This window comes from Castor canadensis, chromosome 11 (genome assembly GCF_047511655.1).
Source record: "Castor canadensis chromosome 11, mCasCan1.hap1v2, whole genome shotgun sequence".
NCBI classification, from domain to species: Eukaryota; Metazoa; Chordata; class Mammalia; order Rodentia; family Castoridae; genus Castor; species Castor canadensis.
The window spans coordinates 99,674,101-99,695,342 of record NC_133396.1 but is presented as its reverse complement, the minus strand read 5'-3'; the positions used below and the strand labels follow the sequence as shown (position 1 = coordinate 99,695,342).

The 21,242-nt window shown below is 39.1% G+C and overlaps 1 protein-coding gene and 1 pseudogene across 2 annotated transcripts; one reads left to right on the top strand and one right to left on the bottom strand.

Annotated features, from left to right (window-relative positions):
• Nucleotides 1-653: 653 nt before the first annotated feature.
• Nucleotides 654-6,605, bottom strand: LOC109697614 (high mobility group protein B1 pseudogene; annotated as a pseudogene).
• A 6,690-nt stretch (nt 6,606-13,295) lies between these two features.
• Dusp12 (dual specificity phosphatase 12) lies at nt 13,296-21,242 on the top strand. 2 transcript variants are annotated; one of them, XM_020181314.2, is made up of 6 exons: nt 13,296-13,661; nt 16,290-16,403; nt 16,486-16,604; nt 17,092-17,188; nt 17,496-17,682; nt 20,762-21,242. In XM_020181314.2, the coding sequence occupies exons 1-6, from the start codon at nt 13,321-13,323 to the stop codon at nt 20,921-20,923; spliced, it is 1,020 nt and encodes a 339-aa protein (XP_020036903.2). In that variant the 5' UTR covers nt 13,296-13,320; the 3' UTR covers nt 20,924-21,242. The 2 variants fall into 2 exon arrangements, with proteins under 2 accessions (XP_020036903.2, XP_073903742.1); XM_074047641.1 differs by lacking the exon at nt 17,496-17,682.

The window sequence follows — 21,242 nt, the reverse complement described above, 5'->3', positions numbered from 1 at the left end:
GACTAAAGGTAGACATCTTCCAAGATGAATTGGAAACTTCGAAGCCTTCTTTTCATGATGCTGCTAGTTATGAATTACATTTTTGGTTCTCAAAAATCTAAAAGGAGCATAAAAGCTGTTTAGTTCAAACCCCCACCCCCCAAAAAAATCATTTCTTGAGACACTTCTAAACCTTTTTTGCCATATGGCCACACATTTTTGACTTTTTTTTTTTGCAATTACTGAGTAGTATTCAGGTAACAGAATAATTATTTGGCATTAGCTGCATCAGAGACAACTGAAGATAAAAATAACTACCACTCTTGTATGTAATTAATCTGAGCTGAACCCAAACAAGAGCATGCTTTGAATTTCCATGCCAACGTACAACCCTACCCTGTGCCAGGCAAGGTTAGTGCCTCTTGCAAATACTACTAGGACAGGGCTATCTAAAGACACACTGGGTAATGTGTTAACTATATAAAAAAGACACTATACAGTTTAAAAACAAATCTTGCACAACCGTGCATTTCCATTTTTCTCTTAAAAAGGAGTAGTTGTATACACGGGGTTAAACGCTTTATAGATAAGAAAAAAACAGCACTACAACTGACTTATTCACCATCATCATCTTCTTTTTCATCTTCTTCCTCCGCTTCTTTTTCTTGCTGGTTTCAGCCTCTCTCTTTCGCTATATCAAGTTTTCTTCTAGCTTGGTAGGCAGCAATATAGTTTTTGTATTTTTCTTTCAGCTCAGCAGACTTCTTTTCATGATGCTGCTTGTCATCTGTAGACCCATTGTTCCATACCTCCCCCAGTTTCTTTGCCACATCAGCAATGGATAGGCCAGGATGTTCTTTGATTTGGGGGCAGTACTGAGAGCAGAACAAGAAGGCTGCAAGAGCCTCTTGGGTGTATCTTTGAATTTCTCCTTTTGATTTCTCCTTGAGGAGGGATACAGGTTTTCATTTCTCTTTCATCATGGACCTTGCCTGTCTTTGCTGTGTCTTCACATTTTCCTTTCTCTTTAGCAGATTTGGTTTTCCACCTCTCTGAGTTCTTCTTAGAAAACTCTGAGAAGTTGACTAAGGACTGAAGTGTCATGTGCTTTTCCTTGTGTCCCTCCAGGCAAGTCTGCACGAAGAATGCATACGACATTATCTTCCCTCTTATCTCTTTAGGATTTCCGTTGCCTGTGTTTAGTTGTTTTTCCTCAGCGAGTCTTGTCAAGCTGTCACTTGCCTAGGCTGACTGTTTGGAGCTCGATGGACTGCAATGACTGTGAGAGTAGGAGTCAGAGGCAGCTTCCTCTGTCAGCTCTATAACATTATTCTCCAGCCAGTGAGGTTTCTATTGGCGCCATGCTTGACTTTTAGTGAGGATGTGGTCCTCATTACATATGCAGGATGGCCCTGTCTTTGGACAGTTCAAGAAATTTGAAAGTTCTCCCTTACATATAGTGTGTGAAATTACTTTGTTATGACTTCTACGCCCTGTACCCCTAGGGTTATGCAGAACAAATCTAATTCCTGACTACAGTTCATCAGATGGGTGTGTCTGGGGGAAATAAGGCAGGAAGGCAGTATTTTATTTTTATTTTTTACAATTAAGCAATTGCACTTGTGACAGGATGTCAAAAGTGATAGTTCAAGATATAATTGACATAAAATTCTGAAGCCAGATCATCATATGCAGAACTTACAAAGGAAATGGTTGAGGATCTGTTTCTTGGCTTTTGAACTCTGAAATCACAAGAAGATAAAAAGGGACTGGCAGGATATGGAGAAGATTTGTGAAGAGAGTTCTTTGCTGTGATTCTTTCTCATAGTGGGGGAGTATGGGAAGCTTACTACATCCTTCTCAAGCTTAATGAAAGAAATGCCCATGGAGTCACCCAAAGAGGTCTGAAATGTGTTCCCTGAAGCTAGAAGACAGTATGGGGAATAGGACTGACTTGGGTCTGAGAAAGTTAAGTGAGCTATAGTTATAGGACAGAAGTGCTAGTGTGGGGATCAGCCTGTACCATAGCATATTCTGGAGTCATGTGTATTTTCATGGCCAAGAAAGATAGAGAACTGACAGAAGGTTGTCTTAGTGCTTGCACAATAAGGCCACCAGGAGGGATAGACAAGGGCTCCAAAAATCTGGATTTGTAGCTTCATTCCTAGACTGAGGGAAAATAGGCAAATGAACAGCTGGAAGAACTGCCTTAAGAACAGTACCATAAGAAAGCATTTCCAAGAAATAAACAGCTCCAAAAAGTCCACGAAAATGTCCATGGGAAAAGAGTTGGCATTAGTTACCTGCCAAGCTCAGAGAGCAAGGAGCTGCCCAGCCAACTAGGAACTTTCCATTCCCTTACCTATCCTCCTCCTGCTACTGCTGCCCTCCTACTTTGGCCTAGGTGGGAAGCAAAGGAAATAGATTCTAATGAAAGGAGATGAGAGAGAGGACAGGGTAATAAACTCAGTAAGTTTTAAATGGGTTACAAAAGACAAAAAGCTTGAACTGGGCTTCCAACATATGGGTTATTCGCCTTACCATTTTTTTAAACATAGCATTGTTAATGAATGTAGTCTTTATTTGAAAAAGTTATATTGTATAGAGAAATGCTAAATTCTACTTTTAGTTGCTACCTTCCCACATACTCCCTTAGTGTTTAGAGATGTAGCTACTTTTTAACAATTTGGTACACACTTTTCCTGGCCTTTGGAAAAAAAAAAGAGCTTTCTAAGTGTATGATTATATTTGTCAAGATTCAGTTTTAGAGAACAGAATTCAGTCTAGCTGGATTAAGTATGAAGGAATTTATCACACAATATTCAACAGTTTGCAGAATGATGGGGAGGGATGAAGAAACAGACTCTAGTTTGAGTTTTCAGTAAAGTCCTCTAATAGCAGTTCGCCCAGAGAATTACCTCGTCTTCCATGATCAGAACCAATCTGGAATCATACTGTCACTGTCATGATCAGGAAACAGCCACCATAAGAAAAAAATGCTGCTCTTGCTGGGGCAACAGGACCATAGCCTGTTTGTTATGGTCCAAGAAATGAAAGCACAGGACCCTGCTGTCAATACTGCTACAAAGCTAGAGCCCAGACACTAGGTTTCAGCAATTTCTTAGCTTTGCTCTTGGAGGTTTCCAAAAGCAACACACACTGCAGAATTATAACCTCTACTTTCACCTTCCATTTGATGTGCAAGGACTTCTGGGTAGGCAGATGTTAACTTATACCCAGTCCAGTGCCTTTTACTTTCCAGGGTCTGCAACTCAGAAAAGAATTTGGGAAAATAATTAAGTAATATGAGTCAGCTCCACAGATAATAAAGGGTTAAGTCCTAAAGACATAGTTCAACTTGTTAAATTTAGAGAGAAAGAAATTGAGACTCAGAGAGGTTAAATGACTTGTTGGTAATGGGGTAGAAATAGAATCCAGGCCTTTTACAATAGAGTTCAATGTGCCTAAGGAAATTATTGTAGGAGTCAGGTAAGGTTGACCAGCCTGTCATTGAATTTATTGCCTATAGCTCACCTAAGAGATTGTTTTCATCTGAGGCAAACCTCTTTGCTTCCCAACTTATATTTGTGTACTCTCTCAAAATGCAGAACCTTATAATTATCTCTGTTGAATTATGTCTTTGTTAATTTAATAAGACAATATTAGATCTCAGTCCCTCCAAGTTGTAACACATGCAAATTTAGTAAGCATATTTCTGTACCTTAATCCAAATTGCTTGAAAGAAAAAAGCTAAATAAAATGAAAGAAAGGAAATTTAGGTGGGGCTCTCTTTTGCTGGAAATTATTTCTAGTAATTATTTCTATTTACTAAAATTTATTTCTTCATTGCCATAGATCTATGTCATATCTTTGGATACAATTATTTAATAAATTACCAACCTACTTCATTGTCCTAATATCCAGTTCATAATTTTCTCCTTTGTCCATAAGGATAACTGTCCAAAAGCCTTGGGAAGTACCCAGCCATGTGAGCATTCCCCTACTCTGCCTGTCTAATCTTCCTGTCAGAAGAACAGGCTATCAGGACAAGACCATTCTTGGTAAGCTGATGCTGGCACCTAGTGGACACTGCTTCTTTCCATGAGAGTTTGCAAGACATTCCTGTGGTCATCTGTTCAAATACCATTTTGATTAGAGGCTGTCTTACAGACTTGGTAGCCTGAAGGTACAGAAGCAGGTGGGGCTTACCCATTTAGTACCCTGTGACCCTAGCAAGGGATCTTGAGATCCTCTGTGGAAAGGCTATAGTGACAGGAAGCTTGTGAAGGACATGTAGGAGCTACAGGGGCTACAGGTCTGAGTAATCACTGTGTGTGCTGATGTGGCCAGGGCTACTGAACACGTGGTTCAGGATAGTTTGTGAAGGCTCAGAAGAAAACCTCTTTTTTCATAGACATCTCGGGCATATTTAATAAAATAATCTCAAGTGCCTTAGCCCTCACATCTCTGTGCCCTTGCCTTATTGTTCTCTGTCTTCCTACAATCCTCTTTGGGCTCTTAACCAGCACCCTTTAAAAAAAAATCATGGGAAAGACCCAACTTAAGTGTTACCTCCTCTGAGAATTTTTCCCTGATTCTTCCAGCCAAAGTGAATCATTTCTTTGTCTGAACCCCCAAAGCACTTTGTTTTGACTGTCAATTTAGCACATGGTTTGGGTGTCAGTATCCCTGTCTACATCGTAGAAACTTGAGGCTAAGTTCCTCATTTCAGTCAGTGTGGTATCTCCAGTACTAAGCAAGAGTCACCAATACTGAGATAAGATGGTGCTTCTATTGAACTTCCAAATTTAGTGGGTTTTTTCCCTCTCTTTGATTGGGCAGGTTCTATTTTCAATTCTAATGGCTAAAGATCAGGGCACTAACTTACTGGTAGGAAGTGAGTCAGATGGAGTGAGCAAAAGACTATTTCTTGGAAGAAGTGAGGTAGTGAATATGTGGCAGACTTAGAGGCTGTAAGAAAATGGGCAAAACCCAGCATTTTGAAAGATTTGGAAATATCTGAGGTCTGGCCAACAGCTTACAGACTTTCTGATTTTTATAGTTCAAAATCTTTCAGGAATGTTAGATCAGTTACTACTAGCCTTGTCTTTTTGAATGGGGAAATTGAAGTGCAGAAGGCCTAACTAGCTTAGCCAAAGTCATTCAATCAATACATGACAGAATGCAAACTGAAATCTAGGACTAGTGCAGAGCTCTTTCTCCTATAACACAACGTTACCGAGGGAAGAGCTAAATAAACCTTCTAGCTTCATTTGCTCCTAGTGGACTTAAAAATGGCTAATTTTGAAGGTCATATGGCTGGGCTATATATCATTAGTTTCCCACTAGTTTTGCTGTAGATAATACCTCTAGCGTGTGAATTATGTTGCCTGGGTTACTTTTCAGGGACCTGAAGGCCACTTTTGCTGAAAATTCTGACTTCACTTTGGCCTGTCTTCATATTTGTGTCTGTCCCCTTTGCTGCCCTAACCTTTGAGTCAGAATCTACTCAACTTTGCATGTAGACATGTTAATCATTGAGAACAAAACTTTAAAACAACTTGATTTGCCTAGTTTTTCTCCTTCCTTTTTGAGGCTAAAGACATCTACCAGCCACAATGATCAGAAACACTACACCACAAAATGAGTAAAAAGAGGGGACACCTGGGTTCCTGGGACAAGCTGATTTCCTGATTGGCCCATATCTTGCTCAAGAAGGAAAATAGCATTCGAGACCATGCCCACAGGAAATGGAAAATTACAGACTTTAGCCCATTCCAACAAATCAATTAAAGCTTGCCTCTGCCTTTGTTCAGGGAACAGTCTGGTCTTTCTCAATCAGTGCTGACTCCCTTCAGCTAAAGCTGACATCCTAATAAAGCCTTATTTGTAACATTTGGCTTGTTCTCATTTCTATCATTTCTATGCTAAAAGATCTTTTTCAGTAACAAGATAGCAAAAGAACCCCAAGGGTTGTGACACTGGTAAAGGGAGCCTGTGGCTATTCCCTGAATTTTGTTTAGGGGAAGAATGGAAAGTGAGGAACTGTGCAAAATGCAAACAAGCAAACCTAGATATGAAATAAGAAACATCTTGGTATCCCTTGTTCCACTCATCTGACTCTCTGTTTACCAGTTTCTCTTTGAGTCAAAAAAGGAACTGAGAGCAGGATCTAATTATCACTAACCATTTCCTGCTCCAGCACTTCTCAGAAGGATAGCACCAGGATGTGATAAGTTTGTAAATGTTGGGTGGTGGTTGGGAGAGCTGGAAGTTGGGAAGTCAAGAAGTCAAATGACCAAGTTGTCCCTGTACAATGAGGTACTTCTACTCCAGTCAGTCATCTCTGGTCCTAGGACTCTGTGAAGCTAAAGTTTATTTCTTCTGAATCTTACAACAGTTGTCCTTCTAGAGAATGATGGCACATTTTCCCAAAGATACAGACCTCTAAATTAATAAGCAGTCTCGGAGATTGGGTTGTAGCAAGGCAGATGGTCAATATCCACTTGTCCTTAATTCTTATGGCCATTGAGGTTTTGGACTGGTTGCATGAAACGATTCATCTCTTTCACCAGCTCCTTCTCCAAGTCATCCACAACCACTTCTCCCAGCCACTCCTTCACCATGGCTCTATTCACTCCTGTTTTATATCCTGTCTGAACCACCTCTGGTGCAGTGGAATAGCATGAGATTCCCTTTTCCCACTAACAAGACATGTTGATAAGTTAATTCTTATCACAACCCTGTAACATAACCATGTTATTCTCATTTTGTGGATAAAGGAACTGAGACTTAGAGAAATCAAATGACTGTCTAAGAACATGTGATAATATATTGTAACTGACAGAATCAAACATGGGCAGGACTAAATCGAGGTCTAAGAGTCAGACCTTAGTTTTGTCTGGCTTCAGACCATATTCCTCAAAGACAGTGTTAAATCTGAACTCATCACTTTGTAGGTACCTATCCTCCACTCACAAACACAGACAAAATAGTAAAATTATGTTATTATCATCCATTTATATTTTTGTTCAATATTGTTGGGAGCCTCAAAGTACATTTCATATGTATCTTTATAACTCTCCTAGGTCTTACATAACATTAAGAACATAATTGAAAAAAGTGACAAACATTGACTGATAATCCCATTGGGTGAAGGAAGGCACTGACAACATGCTAGACAGAAATAGAAAGAGGAACTGCTCTTTGGACCATGATAGGGAGGTGAAGGGACAGAAGAGGGGATGTTTCCGTGCTCACTGCTGAGAAGAGATGTGCACTTAAGACAAATTATTTCCCAAAATGATAACTTTATGTTTGATATGTGACTCTGATCTAAAAGTCAAGAAAAAAAAAGAGAGAGAGAAACACACAAAGAGTGAGAAGGCTGGGTGATGTGTACATTCGTGTGATTGATCTGCTGTGTTATATAAAGTAACACAAAATTCTCTCAAAATTCAAGCCACTACACACTTGATCTCTCAGCAGCTATAAGAAATTTTTGCTTGATCAATATTGATCAAGATTGCAGACTCACTGGTGGATGAACTAAACAGATACATTGTGGCCGTGTGTGTGTGTGTGTGTGTGTGTGTGTGTGTGTGTGTGTAGCTACAAATTCTAAGACAAAGAGCCTTCATCTCTCTTCCTTGACAGGAATCACCACGATCCCTCTCTACAGACAACATTTTTCTTCCTGGAGTCTAACATCTTGCTTTTCTTGCAGGTTACCATATTTACATTTTTCCCTAATACAGGGGATATGCAGAAAATCTGTCTTGCAAAAGGGCAAATGGAGCCATCTAGCAGCTAAGAGCACAAATATAGACGCTGTTAAATTCACTTTAGCCCCAGGAATTGAGGCATAACCTTTAATGTTGAGCCAGGTTCTGTGGGTGTTCAATAATAATCCATAGGTTGGGGGAGTGACATAAATGGTCCAGCTCCTGCTTAGCAAGTGCGAGGCCATGAGTTCAAGCCCCAGTACCGCAAAAACAACCAATCATCCACCACCACCACCAACAAAACAATAATCCACATGTGACTCCTATCTCCATTCTTGAAGGAGCTTACGTTCACTTTAGGGAGATGAAGAAATAGCACTTGCTTCTAACAGAAAACTAATAAAAATAAGGAAATTATTGGCTAATAGAATGTCAATAGATGAAGGCTTAATTTTTTCCTTTTCCCACACTGTAACTATCTATACTTATTAACAGTGATAACCTTAAGAAATAAATAAAAATGACATATAAAGAACTGCATCATGCCTATGATTGTAAGCCTCCCTTATAATGCTAGCCCCCCCAGAAATAATCACTATTAATATTTTGATATATATCTCAATATTTTTTCATATAAATGTGTATATATGTATTTTCTAAAATAAATGGGCTCAGACATGCTTGCTATTTGTAACACAGATTTTTAAACTTTATAATGTAGATAGCATGAACCACTTCATTAATAGTTTTTAATTGCTGCCTAAAATTTCATTAAATGGATAAAACATCTCTTTCAACGAATCTATTACTTCTAGTACTTAAGTATTTCCAGTTTTTCACTATTACAGACAAACAGGTGATATACTGATAGTCACGAAGACCATTTTGGGCTTCCTCAGGCTCACTGATTCACTAGAAGGACTCACAGAATTCAGAAGAGCTATTATACAAAGATAAGGTTTATTATAGCAAAATGACACAGATTAAAATGAGCAAGGGAAAAAGGTACATTTGTAAAGTTCAGTTTCACGTAATCCCCTCCCAGAAGAGTCACACAGGGATGTGCTCAATTCACCCAGTGATGAGGTATGACAACATGTGTGAAGTATTGCCAAAAGAAGCCTTCCCAAGCCTCTTTGTCCAAGGTTTTTATTGGGGACTACTTACATGGATATGTGTCTTCTGATTCTCCAGTCACCCAGAGGTCCAAGTGATTCAGCATGATCCAGGGCTTTTTTGTTTTTGATCTGAACACTGACTGGGCCCTCAGTTGTCCTTTCCCACAGGTCAGTTTTCACATGTATTCTCCAGTCTCTTCAGGCAAAATTTCCTCAACCTACCTATTTTTCTCAAACCTGTGTCCTCACTCTTAGCATATAAACTAGATATTTCTTTCACTCAGAAAACAGAATGCCTGTGGCTTTTTTCCTCCCTGCATTTCCATCCATCCTTCTCCCCATTCCTCTTGTTGCAGTGGGAAAGGATGATAATCTACCCAGAGGTTCTGGGTCACACTCCACTCTCCAGTTTATTCAAGGACTCCAGGGCTGGAGATGTAGTGGTAGAGAAGGTGGTTAGCATGTGCAAAGCCCTGGGTTCAACTCTCAGATAGTAATATATATATATATATATATATGTATATATATATATATATATATATTCCCCCCCTCCCAAGGACTTCTTTTTTCCTTCTCTTGGTATTTTGCCAGAACTTAAAAAAATCCTATAGAAACACACACACACACACACACACACACACACACACACATCCCTCCCTCACATTTCCCTTTGGCATGGTATCATCTTTCTTTTCTTTTCTTAAAAGACTAGTCCATACTAACTACCTCCATTTTTCTATTTTCTACTTCCTCCTTGCCCCCTGCAATCAAGCTCCCTTTCCCCAACTCCATTCCCAATAACTTCCCTGAAACTACTCTCACTTAGACCTTGAAGTTGTTAACTCCACTGGGAAATTTCACTTCCTACTTTACTTGACCTCTCTGTGGCTCATCTTTGGCTTCTGAAGTATCAATTTATCTTACTATCTCCTTGGCTGTGACTCAGGGATTTTTTTTTTTTAATTTACTTGTCCCTTAAATCTTTTTTTTTTTCTTTAGCAGTCACTCCTTTCCTTTTGCAGTTTTAAAAACGTTTTTGAGACAGGGCCTCACTATTTAGCCCAGATTGGCCTTAAACTCATGATACTCCTGCCTCAGCCTCCAAAGTGCTGGGATTATAAGCTTATGCCATCATGCCTGGCTTTTTGCATCTTGTCTTGTACTCGCATCCTAGACAATCTCATCAATCCTAGTCTCCTCATAAGATGATGACTGAACTGCTTTTCTGAGTGTCATAACTTACTATCCAACCAATTAGCAGTCATACTTACTTGGGAGTCAACGTGTCCCAAAGCAGATTTACTTTTCTCCAAACTAAGGCTCCTTCATTATTTCCTATGTTGGTGAATGAAGCCATCTGTGGAGAGAGGACTACATAAGCACAGGTCTATCAAATAAACTGCGAGTTTCAGTTTGGCACAGCCCCAAACCCCATTAAGGGGACAAGCATAGTTATGCCCAATAAACTTCAAGCTTGAGTTGGCACAGCCTCTGCTCCAGAAGTGGGCCAGATGCAGCACAGCTGTTTTTCCTAAGATGTTTACATTCAGAGAGAAACTGTCACAGGTTCCTCCTGTTCCTGAGATTACAATGTCATGAACTGCCTTTCCACCTCTTGTTTCCATCCAAGCATCCAGCCTACCTGGCCCCAGCTTTATGCATGTTTGATCTTCTGTCTGTTGTCTTTTTCTGCATCTCCCATAACCCTCAGTTAGGAGTCTAGGACAAGCTCATGTGGGACGCGAGAGCCATCATCCACCCAATGAGCCAAACCAGAAACAACATCATCTTTGATTTCTCCCTCTTTCATCTCCTGTATTCATGTTGTCTCAAAGCTTCCTCTCTTCCACCTTCTTTCTTTCTTCTTTTTTTTTTCAGTGGTACTGGGGTTTGAACTCAGAGTCTCACGCTTGCTGGGTAGGCACTCCACCAACTCTTCTACCTTCTTAATAGCTCTGAAACACATTCCCTTCCTCTGCATTTCTTATGCCAGTACCCCAGGCCTTGTCTTTCCTGACTCAGTTATTGCCCAATATTTTATTTGGACTCTGTCACTACAATTGTCCTTTCTAATCTATTCCCCACATGATAGTCAGATTTATTTTATAAGAACCAAATCAAGTTGTATTATTCTGCTGTTTAAACCATAATAGTCTACATATAGTCTTTATAGTTGTGCACAGGACACTGGAAGGATAGGCATGTTCAGATCATGAGAGCAACATTTACCTTGGTAAGAAGTTTTAGCTTTTTCTTAAAAACTATATGTATGTATGTATGCGTGTGTGTACATACATGCATATATAAGTATATAAAAATAAATTGCTATTTATTGTATATTCATGTATATGCATATATACATAATAGTATATATGCATATACATAAATATACAATAAATAGCAATTGTTTACAAGAATGTGGAGAAACTGGAACTCTTGTGCTTTGTTGGTGGAAATGTAAAATGGTGCAGCCTCTATGGAAAAGATTCTCAAAAAACTAAAAATGGAATCATGATATGATTCAGAAATCCCACTTCTAGGTATATAGCCAAAAGAATTGAAAGTAGAAATGTCAAAGAGACATTAGCATATTCATGTTCTTTGCCACATTATTCACAAAAGCCAAAAAAAGCAACCAAGATGTCTACCAGTGAATAAATGAATAAATAACACACACACACACACACACACACACACACACACACATTATTCTAGCATACAAAAAGAAGGAAATCCTATCATATGCTATAACATGGACGATCTTCATAGGACTTTATGTGGAATGAAATAAGCCAGTCACAGAAGAACAAATACTATATTATTCCACTTAATATGAACTATCTAGAGTAGTTACAATCATGGAAACCAAAAGTAGAATGGTAGCTGCCAGGGGGTGGGAGCTAGGAGGAAATTAGGAGTTGTTATTCAATTATTAGAGTTTCAGTTTTACAAGATGAAAAAGTTCCAGAGAACTTGACACAATTAAGTATAGTTGACACAGCTGAATTATATACTTTAAAATGAAAAGAGAGTACATTTTATATTATGACTTTTTGACTAAATTTTTTAAAAAAAATTTTGGCTCAGGTAAAGGTATCAGTATTTGGTGGTTCAGACAATGTTCATATTTATCTGTGCAGACATTATGACAGAGTGCCTGATTTTTGTCTTGTTCCATTATGGTCTCTTTGGGGCATAGATATGTATTATTATGTATATATATTATAAGGTAAAGGTCTCACTTCATTCTTTGGCAGGTGGGTATTAATTTTTCCCAACACCATTTATTGAGGAGACTGTCACTTCCCTATTGCATGGTCTTGGACTATTTGTTGAAGATCATTTGATGATATAAGTGTGAGGATTTATTTTTTGGCTGTTTATTCTGTTCTTTTGGTATACACATTTGCCTTTAAGCTAGTACCATAACTGCTACTTGCACCATAACTACAATTTCTTTTTTGCTTGTTGGTTTTTGTGTTTTGGGGTTTCTAAGCAGCCCACGTTGGCCTGGAACATGATCCTCCATACTCAGTCTCCCAAGTTCTGGAATTATAGACATGTATCACCACACACACTGCTAACTGCTACTTTTTATTTATTTTGGCAGCAGTGGGGTTTGAACTCAGGACCTTGTGCTTGCTAGGCAGGCATGCTTATCACTTGGGCTACTCCACCAGCCCCTAACTGCTACTTCTGAACCAAGTATAGATTTAGTATTTCTGTAGCATGCCTTCCCTATAGATAAGACTGAGATACCCAGTCATAGAATCCCCCCTCCAGCCCCCCACACTGTCAATTTGATTCCTGACAGCATCCAATCTAGAGCAAAGTCCTGCTTCTTTAAACTCTCTCCAAAACCATGCTAATAAAAAGCCCAAATCCTATAATAGGCTCTTCCTACCACCTGTTACTGAGATGCCTTGAAATGTTCATAGTTCTCTGATCAGTAATAAAATAACTTGTTTAACTACAGGTGGGTTCCTGGTGGTCTCAGGCTAGAGGGCAATGACATACAAAAACATGGGGTTCATACCTTCAAAATATATGACAGTAAACATCAAGAGAAGAATTTACATTCCCATAAAATTGGGTGAGGGGAGTAGTCGCAGGAGGAGAAATATAAATGGATTCTTAGCAGGAAAAAATGTTTTACTTCAAATGTACGAAACAATGCTGCTGACTTAGTGGATGGAAGCTTCATTTCAAATTTGAATTCGGTTGCTCCTCCTGCCTCTTCTACTTAAAGTCTTATCACAAAAAGCCTGCTACGGTTGGGGGGAAGCTGAGCTGAAATGGTTCTGAACAGGGCTCAGCAGCAGCAGCAGCCCTTCCCCTAAATCTGTATTCCCGCTGTCGACGTGGTCCTCCAGGGGCGCTACCGAGCAGCTGAGGCCGCCGGTGGCGGGGGTGGGGGTGGGGGGGGGTGGGGCATCAGGACGCTCTAGCCTATCGCCACTCAGTGGTAGGGGCCGCGACACCTGGCTTCCGGCGCCGCCATGTTGGAGGCGGAGGGCCAGAGCCATGGTTTTGAAGGCCGGATTCCAAGCGGCAGCGGGGCCAACTCCGTTGGGCAAATGCTGGAAGTACGGCCGGGGCTGTATCTGGGTGGGGCGGCGGCGGTCGCGGAGCCGGACCACCTGAGAGAGGCCGGCATCACCGCCGTGCTGACGGTGGACTCGGAACCAGGTTTCAAGGCGGGGGCCGGGTTCGAGGGTCTATGGAGCCTGTTTGTGCCAGCGCTGGACAAGCCCGAGACCGACTTGCTTAGCCACCTGGATCGCTGCGTGGCTTTCATCGGCCAGGCCCGCGACGAGGGCCGCGCCGTGTTGGTGCACTGGTGAGTGATCGGGTCGTTGGGGACAGGAGCATCGTCACACCTCCTGCGGGACGCGAGTGTCCCCAAGAGGGGGAGGTCTTGAGGCGGGTCCTTGATCCATGGGTTCTTTCGTTCATTCTTTAGCAACTTTTTTTTAAAGTTGGAGTTGGGGGTTCATAAAGTAAATGCCATCATTCTAAAGGCCTTATGGGCAGACACCTGTCCCAACGATTGCAGTGTAGACCAGATGTTTTGGGGAGGAAAGTTGTGATTGTTTTCTTCCCCGTCATAGCATAATGAATTTATTTAATCAAAGTTTTACATGACATGCACCCTTTAGAAATGAAGACCCAGGAAAACTTTTAGTCGTTTTTGTGCTTGGATTCAATTAAGAATGGGCAGTCGTGTAGAAATGGGATTGGACAGAAGGGGTATGAGCCCGTGTTAGGATAGTATGCAATAAGGACTGTATTGGCGTTGTTGGCTCCTTTGTGTAGCAATACTTCCGATGGGGAATAGGGTAGGACCCTATCTAGAGAGTCCTATGATCTATCAGATTATGTAGGTCACAGATTTTCTCCCCGCCCCCCCTTTTTTTTGGTCATGTTGGCATGTTAGGCAAATACTCTACTACTGAGTTACAGCCCCAGTCTTAAAGGAATTTCTCTATGGCTACCTCTTACACAGAAGAATGCAGGAAGGTTAGAGTAATATTTCTACATTGTTTTGTTTGCTTTGTTTTTTGGGGTGGGGTTTCACTATGTAACCCAGGCTAGCCTTGAATTTGGAATTCTCCTGTCACTACCTCCCAAGTAAGTGCTGGGATTACAGGCATGCACCACCATGTTGCCTTATTTCTAGTTTTTTAAATTGTTTTTTACACTTACTGACATGTATATACATTGTTTGGGCCACCTCTCCCCTGCCATCCCCTTATTTCTAGTTTAATGGCTAGCTTTGGAGTAGAGAGGTTCTAGTTTCTGTAACATGCCTTGGGGAAGAAAGGGAAGCAGGAGGAAAGATTAAATGGAAGAAGTAACTTATAGATTATTATGTGCACAGAAGCCATCATAATTATTCATTAGTCCATCCTGATTGAGAAGCTTATCTGTGCTTTTTTCCATAGGGGAAGGGGAGTACAGGAAGAGAAAACAATTTTTAGGGGAATAGAAATGATTTTTAGGAGGATTCAGTGGGCATGGAGAAATATACAGTGACTTGGGACAAATTTTTTGAGCCTGAAGAGCAGACAATGAATATTAAGTAATTATCTCTGGACTGTTGAGTGGGACCGAAATAGAAGACAAAAGGTGTGTGACAATATCTGTCTAGGTATGCTGATGGACTTGTTTTTCTTCCTGCTATATGAGTTTAGCTAATGGAAACTCAGGGAACAGACCAGAGGTAATTGTTTTCATCCTTGGTGGGTCTGGACTTTAAGAAAACAAGAAGATAGTTTCTTCTTCCAGCATCTGCTGCTCTCCTTTTTTTTTTTTAATTTTGTATTTCTTTTATTTATTTATTTATTTCCTTTTCTTTATACGTACATACAATGTTTGGGTCATCCCCCATCTCCCCCCCCCCCCCCGGCTTCTGAGCAGAAACTGTTATGCCCTTATCTCCAATTTTGTTGAAGAGAGAGTATAAACATTAATAAGGAGGACCAAGGGTTTTTTCTAGTTGAGATAAGAAAGCTATACAGGGAGATTCCTTGCATTGCTTTCCTGTGCATATGTGATGCATTCTAAATTGATTCTTCTCGAACTAACCTTTTCTCTTGTACCTGATCCCCTCTGTCCTTTTAAAGTTTCTGCATAGGTAAACACAACAAGGGGAAAGCAATGAGTTCCTTTAATTTAAAGTAGTAAGCATAGTATGGTGCCATATTTTGGGATGGTAGTTCCTGGACTCCTTCAGTACTAAGAGAGATTAACAAAGGTTGAAGTTATTCCGACTGCAGAGGAAAAGCATATTTTTTTTTGTTTTGGTACTGGGGATCAAACCCAATATCTCATGCAGGTTAAGCAAGTGCTCTACCACTGAGCTGTACCCTCAGCCCCAAGAGATTATTTTTAATATTTTGTTTGGGGTAATGGAGGGTTATTGATGAAAGGGAGAATTGGCTGGGATCTAAATGATTCCTAGGCTTTGGAGTATGTTGCAGCAATGATAAAAAGAAAATCTTAACAGGTATTTGGGAATCCCTGAGTAGACCTGCTGGTTAGCTTGAAATGTGATAGCAGTAGTTGAAATTTACTGGGCATGTACTCTGTGCCAGCATTTCTTCTGAAGATTTACATGAGGGATAGAAACTAGGGATAGAATTGAAAGACATCTGGAACCAGATCTGGAGGGACCTGAATGTTAAGAGCAAATGAACTTAGAGGTGTTCTGGAGCCATTACAAGAGTTTAAAAAATTAGGGCAATTATTTTTGAGTAGGTGATACATTCACATTGTTCAGAACTCAAAAGGAATAAGGAAATAATGGCATAATTTTTTTGTACATTGGTAGTATTTCAGAAGCTGTGGGTTTGAGTAGAAGCAGAAGTACACTTGAGTTTACCATTAATGGAGGGCTGGGTTTTGTCTTTTTTTTTTTTTTTAATTGTTGCTATTTGCTATTTTATTTTGAAGGTCTCTTTTTCAGTCATGCAGGAGTCAGTCGAAGTGTCGCTGTAGTGACTGCTTTCATGATGAAGACTGACAAACTTACCTTTGAAAAAGCCTATGAAAACCTTCAGACTATCAAACCAGATGTTAAGTGAGTACTTTGTCATAGCAGTAATTCAACTTTTGTAATGTGATTTTATTTAAGAAAATTGAGTGTTTGTTTGTTATTACAGGATGAATGAAGGATTTGAATGGCAACTGAAATTGTATCAGGCAATGGGATATGAAGTGGATACCTCCAGTGCAGTTTATAAGCAGTATCGTTTACAAAAGGTTACAGAGAAGTATCCAGGTAAGTAATAATTGCTGGCATATATTGGACTTTTTTCAGGTGTCACTTATTTAGACACTAAATGCATTATCTCTCTTTTCCAGCAATCCTGTGAGATAGGTACTATTGTTTCCTTTTGAAACTGTGGGTTAGCCAGAAATAACTCACTCAAGATCACATTGATTATAAGTGGCAGGCTGAGACTTGAATTTAGGCAGTCTGATCTAGGACCCAAGACATACTCACTGTTCTCTCCTACCTCACCCTCTCAACACAGTTTCATGTTTTGTTTTGTTTTTTTAATTTCTGAGTTCAGGGCTGGCAGAGTGTCTGAAGTAGTAGAGCACCTGCCTAGCAGATGTGAGGCCTGAGTTCAAACTCCAGTAATGCCAAAAAAGAAAAAAAAAATCTGACTTTAGCACTCATTGCCTCAGTTTTGCATTTGAATTTTGTTAGAAAATGCAGAAAGTTGACTGATAAATTCATGCATTTTAATTATGTCTTACAGAATTGCAGAATTTACCTCAAGAACTTTTTGCTGTTGACCCAACAACCATTTCACAAGGATCAAAAGATGAAGTTCTCTACAAATGTAGAAAGTGCAGGTAAAATATTTTTATATCCTCTGGAGATTTTATTCTGTCCTAATATAGCTGAAAAGCACTTAAAAGTTTTGTGTTCTTATTTTTGTAGGAAGAATTTGCTTAATTGAATACTGTAGAAATGATTAATTCAAATCTGTTTTCCAGAAGAATATAACTTAACAGTGAAGTAATCAGATTGTAGGGGTGATTAAAAATTTAAGTAGCATAATCACTGTTATATTATTTTGTCCTCTAAGAAATACTATACATTTCATTTGTTCTTAAAATCTTCTTGGAAGTCAATAATGTTTTTGTTTGGGGCTTGCAGGCGATCTTTGTTTCGACGTTCTAGTATTTTGGATCATAATGAAGGAAGTGGGCCTATAGCCTTTGCCCACAAGAGAATGACACCATCTTTCATGCTTACCACAGGGAGTCAGGCTCAATGTACATCTTATTTCATTGAACCTGTACAGTGGATGGAATCTACTTTGTTGGGAGTGATAGATGGACAGGTGAGAACACATTTGATTTTCTACAATTACATTGTATCATCTTTATTTTGATTCGTTTTTGCTTTTTCAACTATATTTTTACCAGTGTTTTACTCCATATTAACACCTTTCTTTTTGAAGATTATACCTTGCAGTATAGTTAAGGCTACCAAAAATAAACTTTTGTGTGTGTTTGTTTTGATGGTGGGGATTAAGCCCAGTGTCTTTTCCATGCTAAGAATGCAATACTTTTATAAAAAGTATTTTTTTATAAAACAGCCAATTCAAAGTTCATTAATTACATTTGGTTGAAAACCACTGACCTAAGTTAATAGATTCCTTATAAGACTATTATATTTTTTCAAATATGTCTAACATTTGTTTTTTTTCTTTGTGGTACTGGGGTTTAAACTCAGGGCCTACACCTTTAGCCACTCCACCAGTGTGTTTTTGTGATGGGTTTTTTCAAGATACAGTCTTGCGAACTATTTGCCCGGGCCAGCCTCGAACCGTGATCCTCCTGATCTCTGCCTCCGGAATAGCTCAGCCTTAACATTTGTTTTTAAACTAATTAGAAATAGGTTTGACAAAATTTGAACTTTTAACAAGTAGGTTAGATTTTAAAATTAGGTTTAAAATTTCTTTTTCTCTGTTGGCTTAATGGTTTGTTCACTTATGCTCGTTCTCTGTCTCTTTCACTGATCTTTGAATTTAGTATGCTTGCGATGAGATTCTTTTTCATTTCCTGTTAAGGACTGCAGTCAAATAAATGTTCTTTGTCATCCATTTTTCTCCTTTAGGTATACTTGACATTAATCTGAGGGATTCTATAATAAAAGTTTTTCGTTTATGTTTTGGTACTGGGGATTTACCCAAGGCTTCGTGCATGCCAAGCATGGCTCTTCCACTGGTCTACAACCCCAACCACCTATACTAAAAATCTTAATGAATTTTTTTGTTTTGTTTTGATTTGTCTCACTATGTAGCTCAGGTTGGTCTCCGACACGTGATCTTCCTGCCTCAGTCTTCTGAGTGGTGTGATTGTAAACGTGTGTCACTTGGTTCAGTCTTAATGAATTTGAAAGGCTGTGTGGTTCATATAAAAGTTTGTACAATTGATATTTTATGAAACCTTTTTACTATAATAATCTCATTTGAGGAATATAATAGCTTTATAAAAAAGAGAGCAGATGTATTTGTAATTTATACTTGGAGAGACTTAGTTTATATTAGTGTTTTGCCTGGAAAGTGTTTAAATTTAGCTGTTTTTTAAAAACAGCTTTATTAAGATGCAACTCAGCCAGGCATGAAAGTACATTTCTGTAATACTAGGAGGCTCACAAGTTTGAGGCCAACCCAGACTATATAGCGAGACAATATAACTCACTTACCTTACAATTCACCCATGTAAAGTTGTATAATTCCATAGTTTTTTTGGTCACCATAATAATCCTCATTACCCTCAAACTAATGCATCCAATAGCAGTCACTTCCCATTTTTTTTTTTTGTGGAGTTTTTTTGGTACTGGAGTTTGAACTCAGGGCCTTGTTCTTGATAGGCAAGCACTCAACTACTTGAGCCACACTCCCAGCCCTTTTTGCTTTAGTTATCTTTTTCATATAGGGTGTTAAACTTTTTTGTTGGTTGCTGGCCTTGTACCATGATCCTCCTACCTACACTCCCCGATAACTGGGATTTACAACTATGTACCACCAAGCTGGGTTTGTTTGTTGAAATGCAGTCTTGCTAACTTTTTGCCCAGGCTGATCTCAAACCATGATCCTCCCAATCTCCACCTACCAAGTAGCTGAAATTACAGGTATGTACCATCATGCCTGGCATCACTTCCCATGATTAATAGTGTTATTTGTAGCAGATAGAATTTTTAATTTTGATGAATTCCAATTTATCTTTTATTTCTCTTTTGTGTTTTTGATCTTGCTGCCTTTAGCCTGGAAAACACACACACACACACACACACACACAGACACACACACACAGACACACACAGAGGACTTTTTTTGTGAAAGACTGTAAATCACACTTATGTGTGCTTTTTTTGCAATGCTGGGGATGGAATGCAGGATCTTGTGCATGCTAGGCAAGTACTCTACACTGAGTTACGTTCCTCATCCTTGTTCTTTTGAGATAGGGTCTTACTATGTAGCTCAGACTGGTTTTGACCTTGCTATATAGCCTCAGCTGGACTCATGGTCCTTTTGCCTCTGTACTCTGTGTGCTGGAATTTCTCTGTCTGTCTCTCTCTCTCTCTGTCTCTCTTGTGACAGGGTCTTCCTATATAGTTCCTATACAGTGGTCTTGACCTCACTGTGTAGTGAGGCTGTCCTTAAACTCATGATCCTCCTTCTTAGCTTCCCAAAGTAATAATGGGATTACAGGTTTGTACCACCATGCCTGGCTGTGTTAGTTTTTTCATTTATGGTTTCTGAGTTTTATGTCAAGACTTTCTGTAGCTCAAGATTTAAAATAAAAATCTCTACCTCATACTATTTATACCTCATGTATAGATTAAAGTGCTAAATATAAAAAAAATGCCAGAGCTACATTAGAGAAAATATAATTGACTTGTTAAGTATTTTTGGATGTATCTATTTTATTGGATCATCAGTTTTTCTGACTTGTGTGCTGTCAATATCAGTTAGTAATAGGACTGAGAATCCTAACATGCTTTCTGTCCTTTATCCATGATGTTTTTATTTGAAATCTTAAGTTGCAAATTTAAAAGCCATGTATGAGGGCTGGTGGAGTAGCTAAAGTGGGGGAGCACCTAGCAAGCCTAGCAAGTGTGAGGCCCTGAGTTCAAACCCTAGTCCCACAAAAATCCTTACCTGAGTCTTAAGTTCAGCTTTTTTTCCTCCAACCTGGAATTCATTTGTTCTTCATGAGTACAAAATGCCTCTTATACAATAATTGTAATTCATGATCTACAGTAAATTTCCAATGCATTTTATTTCCCTGATTAGATTCTTTGAAGATAAGAACTATCTCTTACTTATTTTTATATCCTATGTTACCAAAGCTTGTTGTTCAATTCATATAAAACTGAATGGATGAAATAACACATGTGCTTTATTTCAGCTGCTTTGTCCAAAATGCAGTGCCAAGTTGGGTTCCTTCAATTGGTATGGTGAACAGTGCTCGTGTGGTAGATGGATAACACCTGCTTTTCAAATACATAAGAATAGAGTGGATGAAATAAAAATGCTGCCAGTTTTGGGATCACAAACAAGAAAATTATGAACTTGTGATGTTTGGTAGCTTGGAAAGAAGCCCGTTGATGATGTGGGCTACCCTGGCTTGTTATTTATTATTCATGACAAGAGTGTAGTTTTTAGGCCAACATTTCATTTGAAATGTGACAGGATAAAATCATTTGATGTAACATGGAAGTTATGCTTTATTAGTTTAATACATGATGTAAATAGAATATTTACGTGGCAATCAAAAGCTTTTTAATCATGTACATTTGAGTTGATATTAAAACCTTTTATAATCCAGGTACTTTCTGTGTTTCATATATTTTAATTTTAAAAAAATTAAAAATTTTTGTTGTGTTGTG

What these genes read in the sequence shown, in the direction of transcription:
- Dusp12 (XM_020181314.2), top strand. Translation starts at nt 13,321, where the DNA reads ATGTTGGAGGCGGAGGGCCAGAGCCATGGTTTTGAAGGCCGGATTCCA. An exon ending in CGCGCCGTGTTGGTGCACTG is followed by an intron (nt 13,662 to 16,289) that starts GTGAGTGATCGG and finishes TCTCTTTTTCAG; the next exon opens with TCATGCAGGAGTCAGTCGAA. An exon ending in TACAAATGTAGAAAGTGCAG is followed by an intron (nt 17,189 to 17,495) that starts GTAAAATATTTT and finishes TGGGGCTTGCAG; the next exon opens with GCGATCTTTGTTTCGACGTT.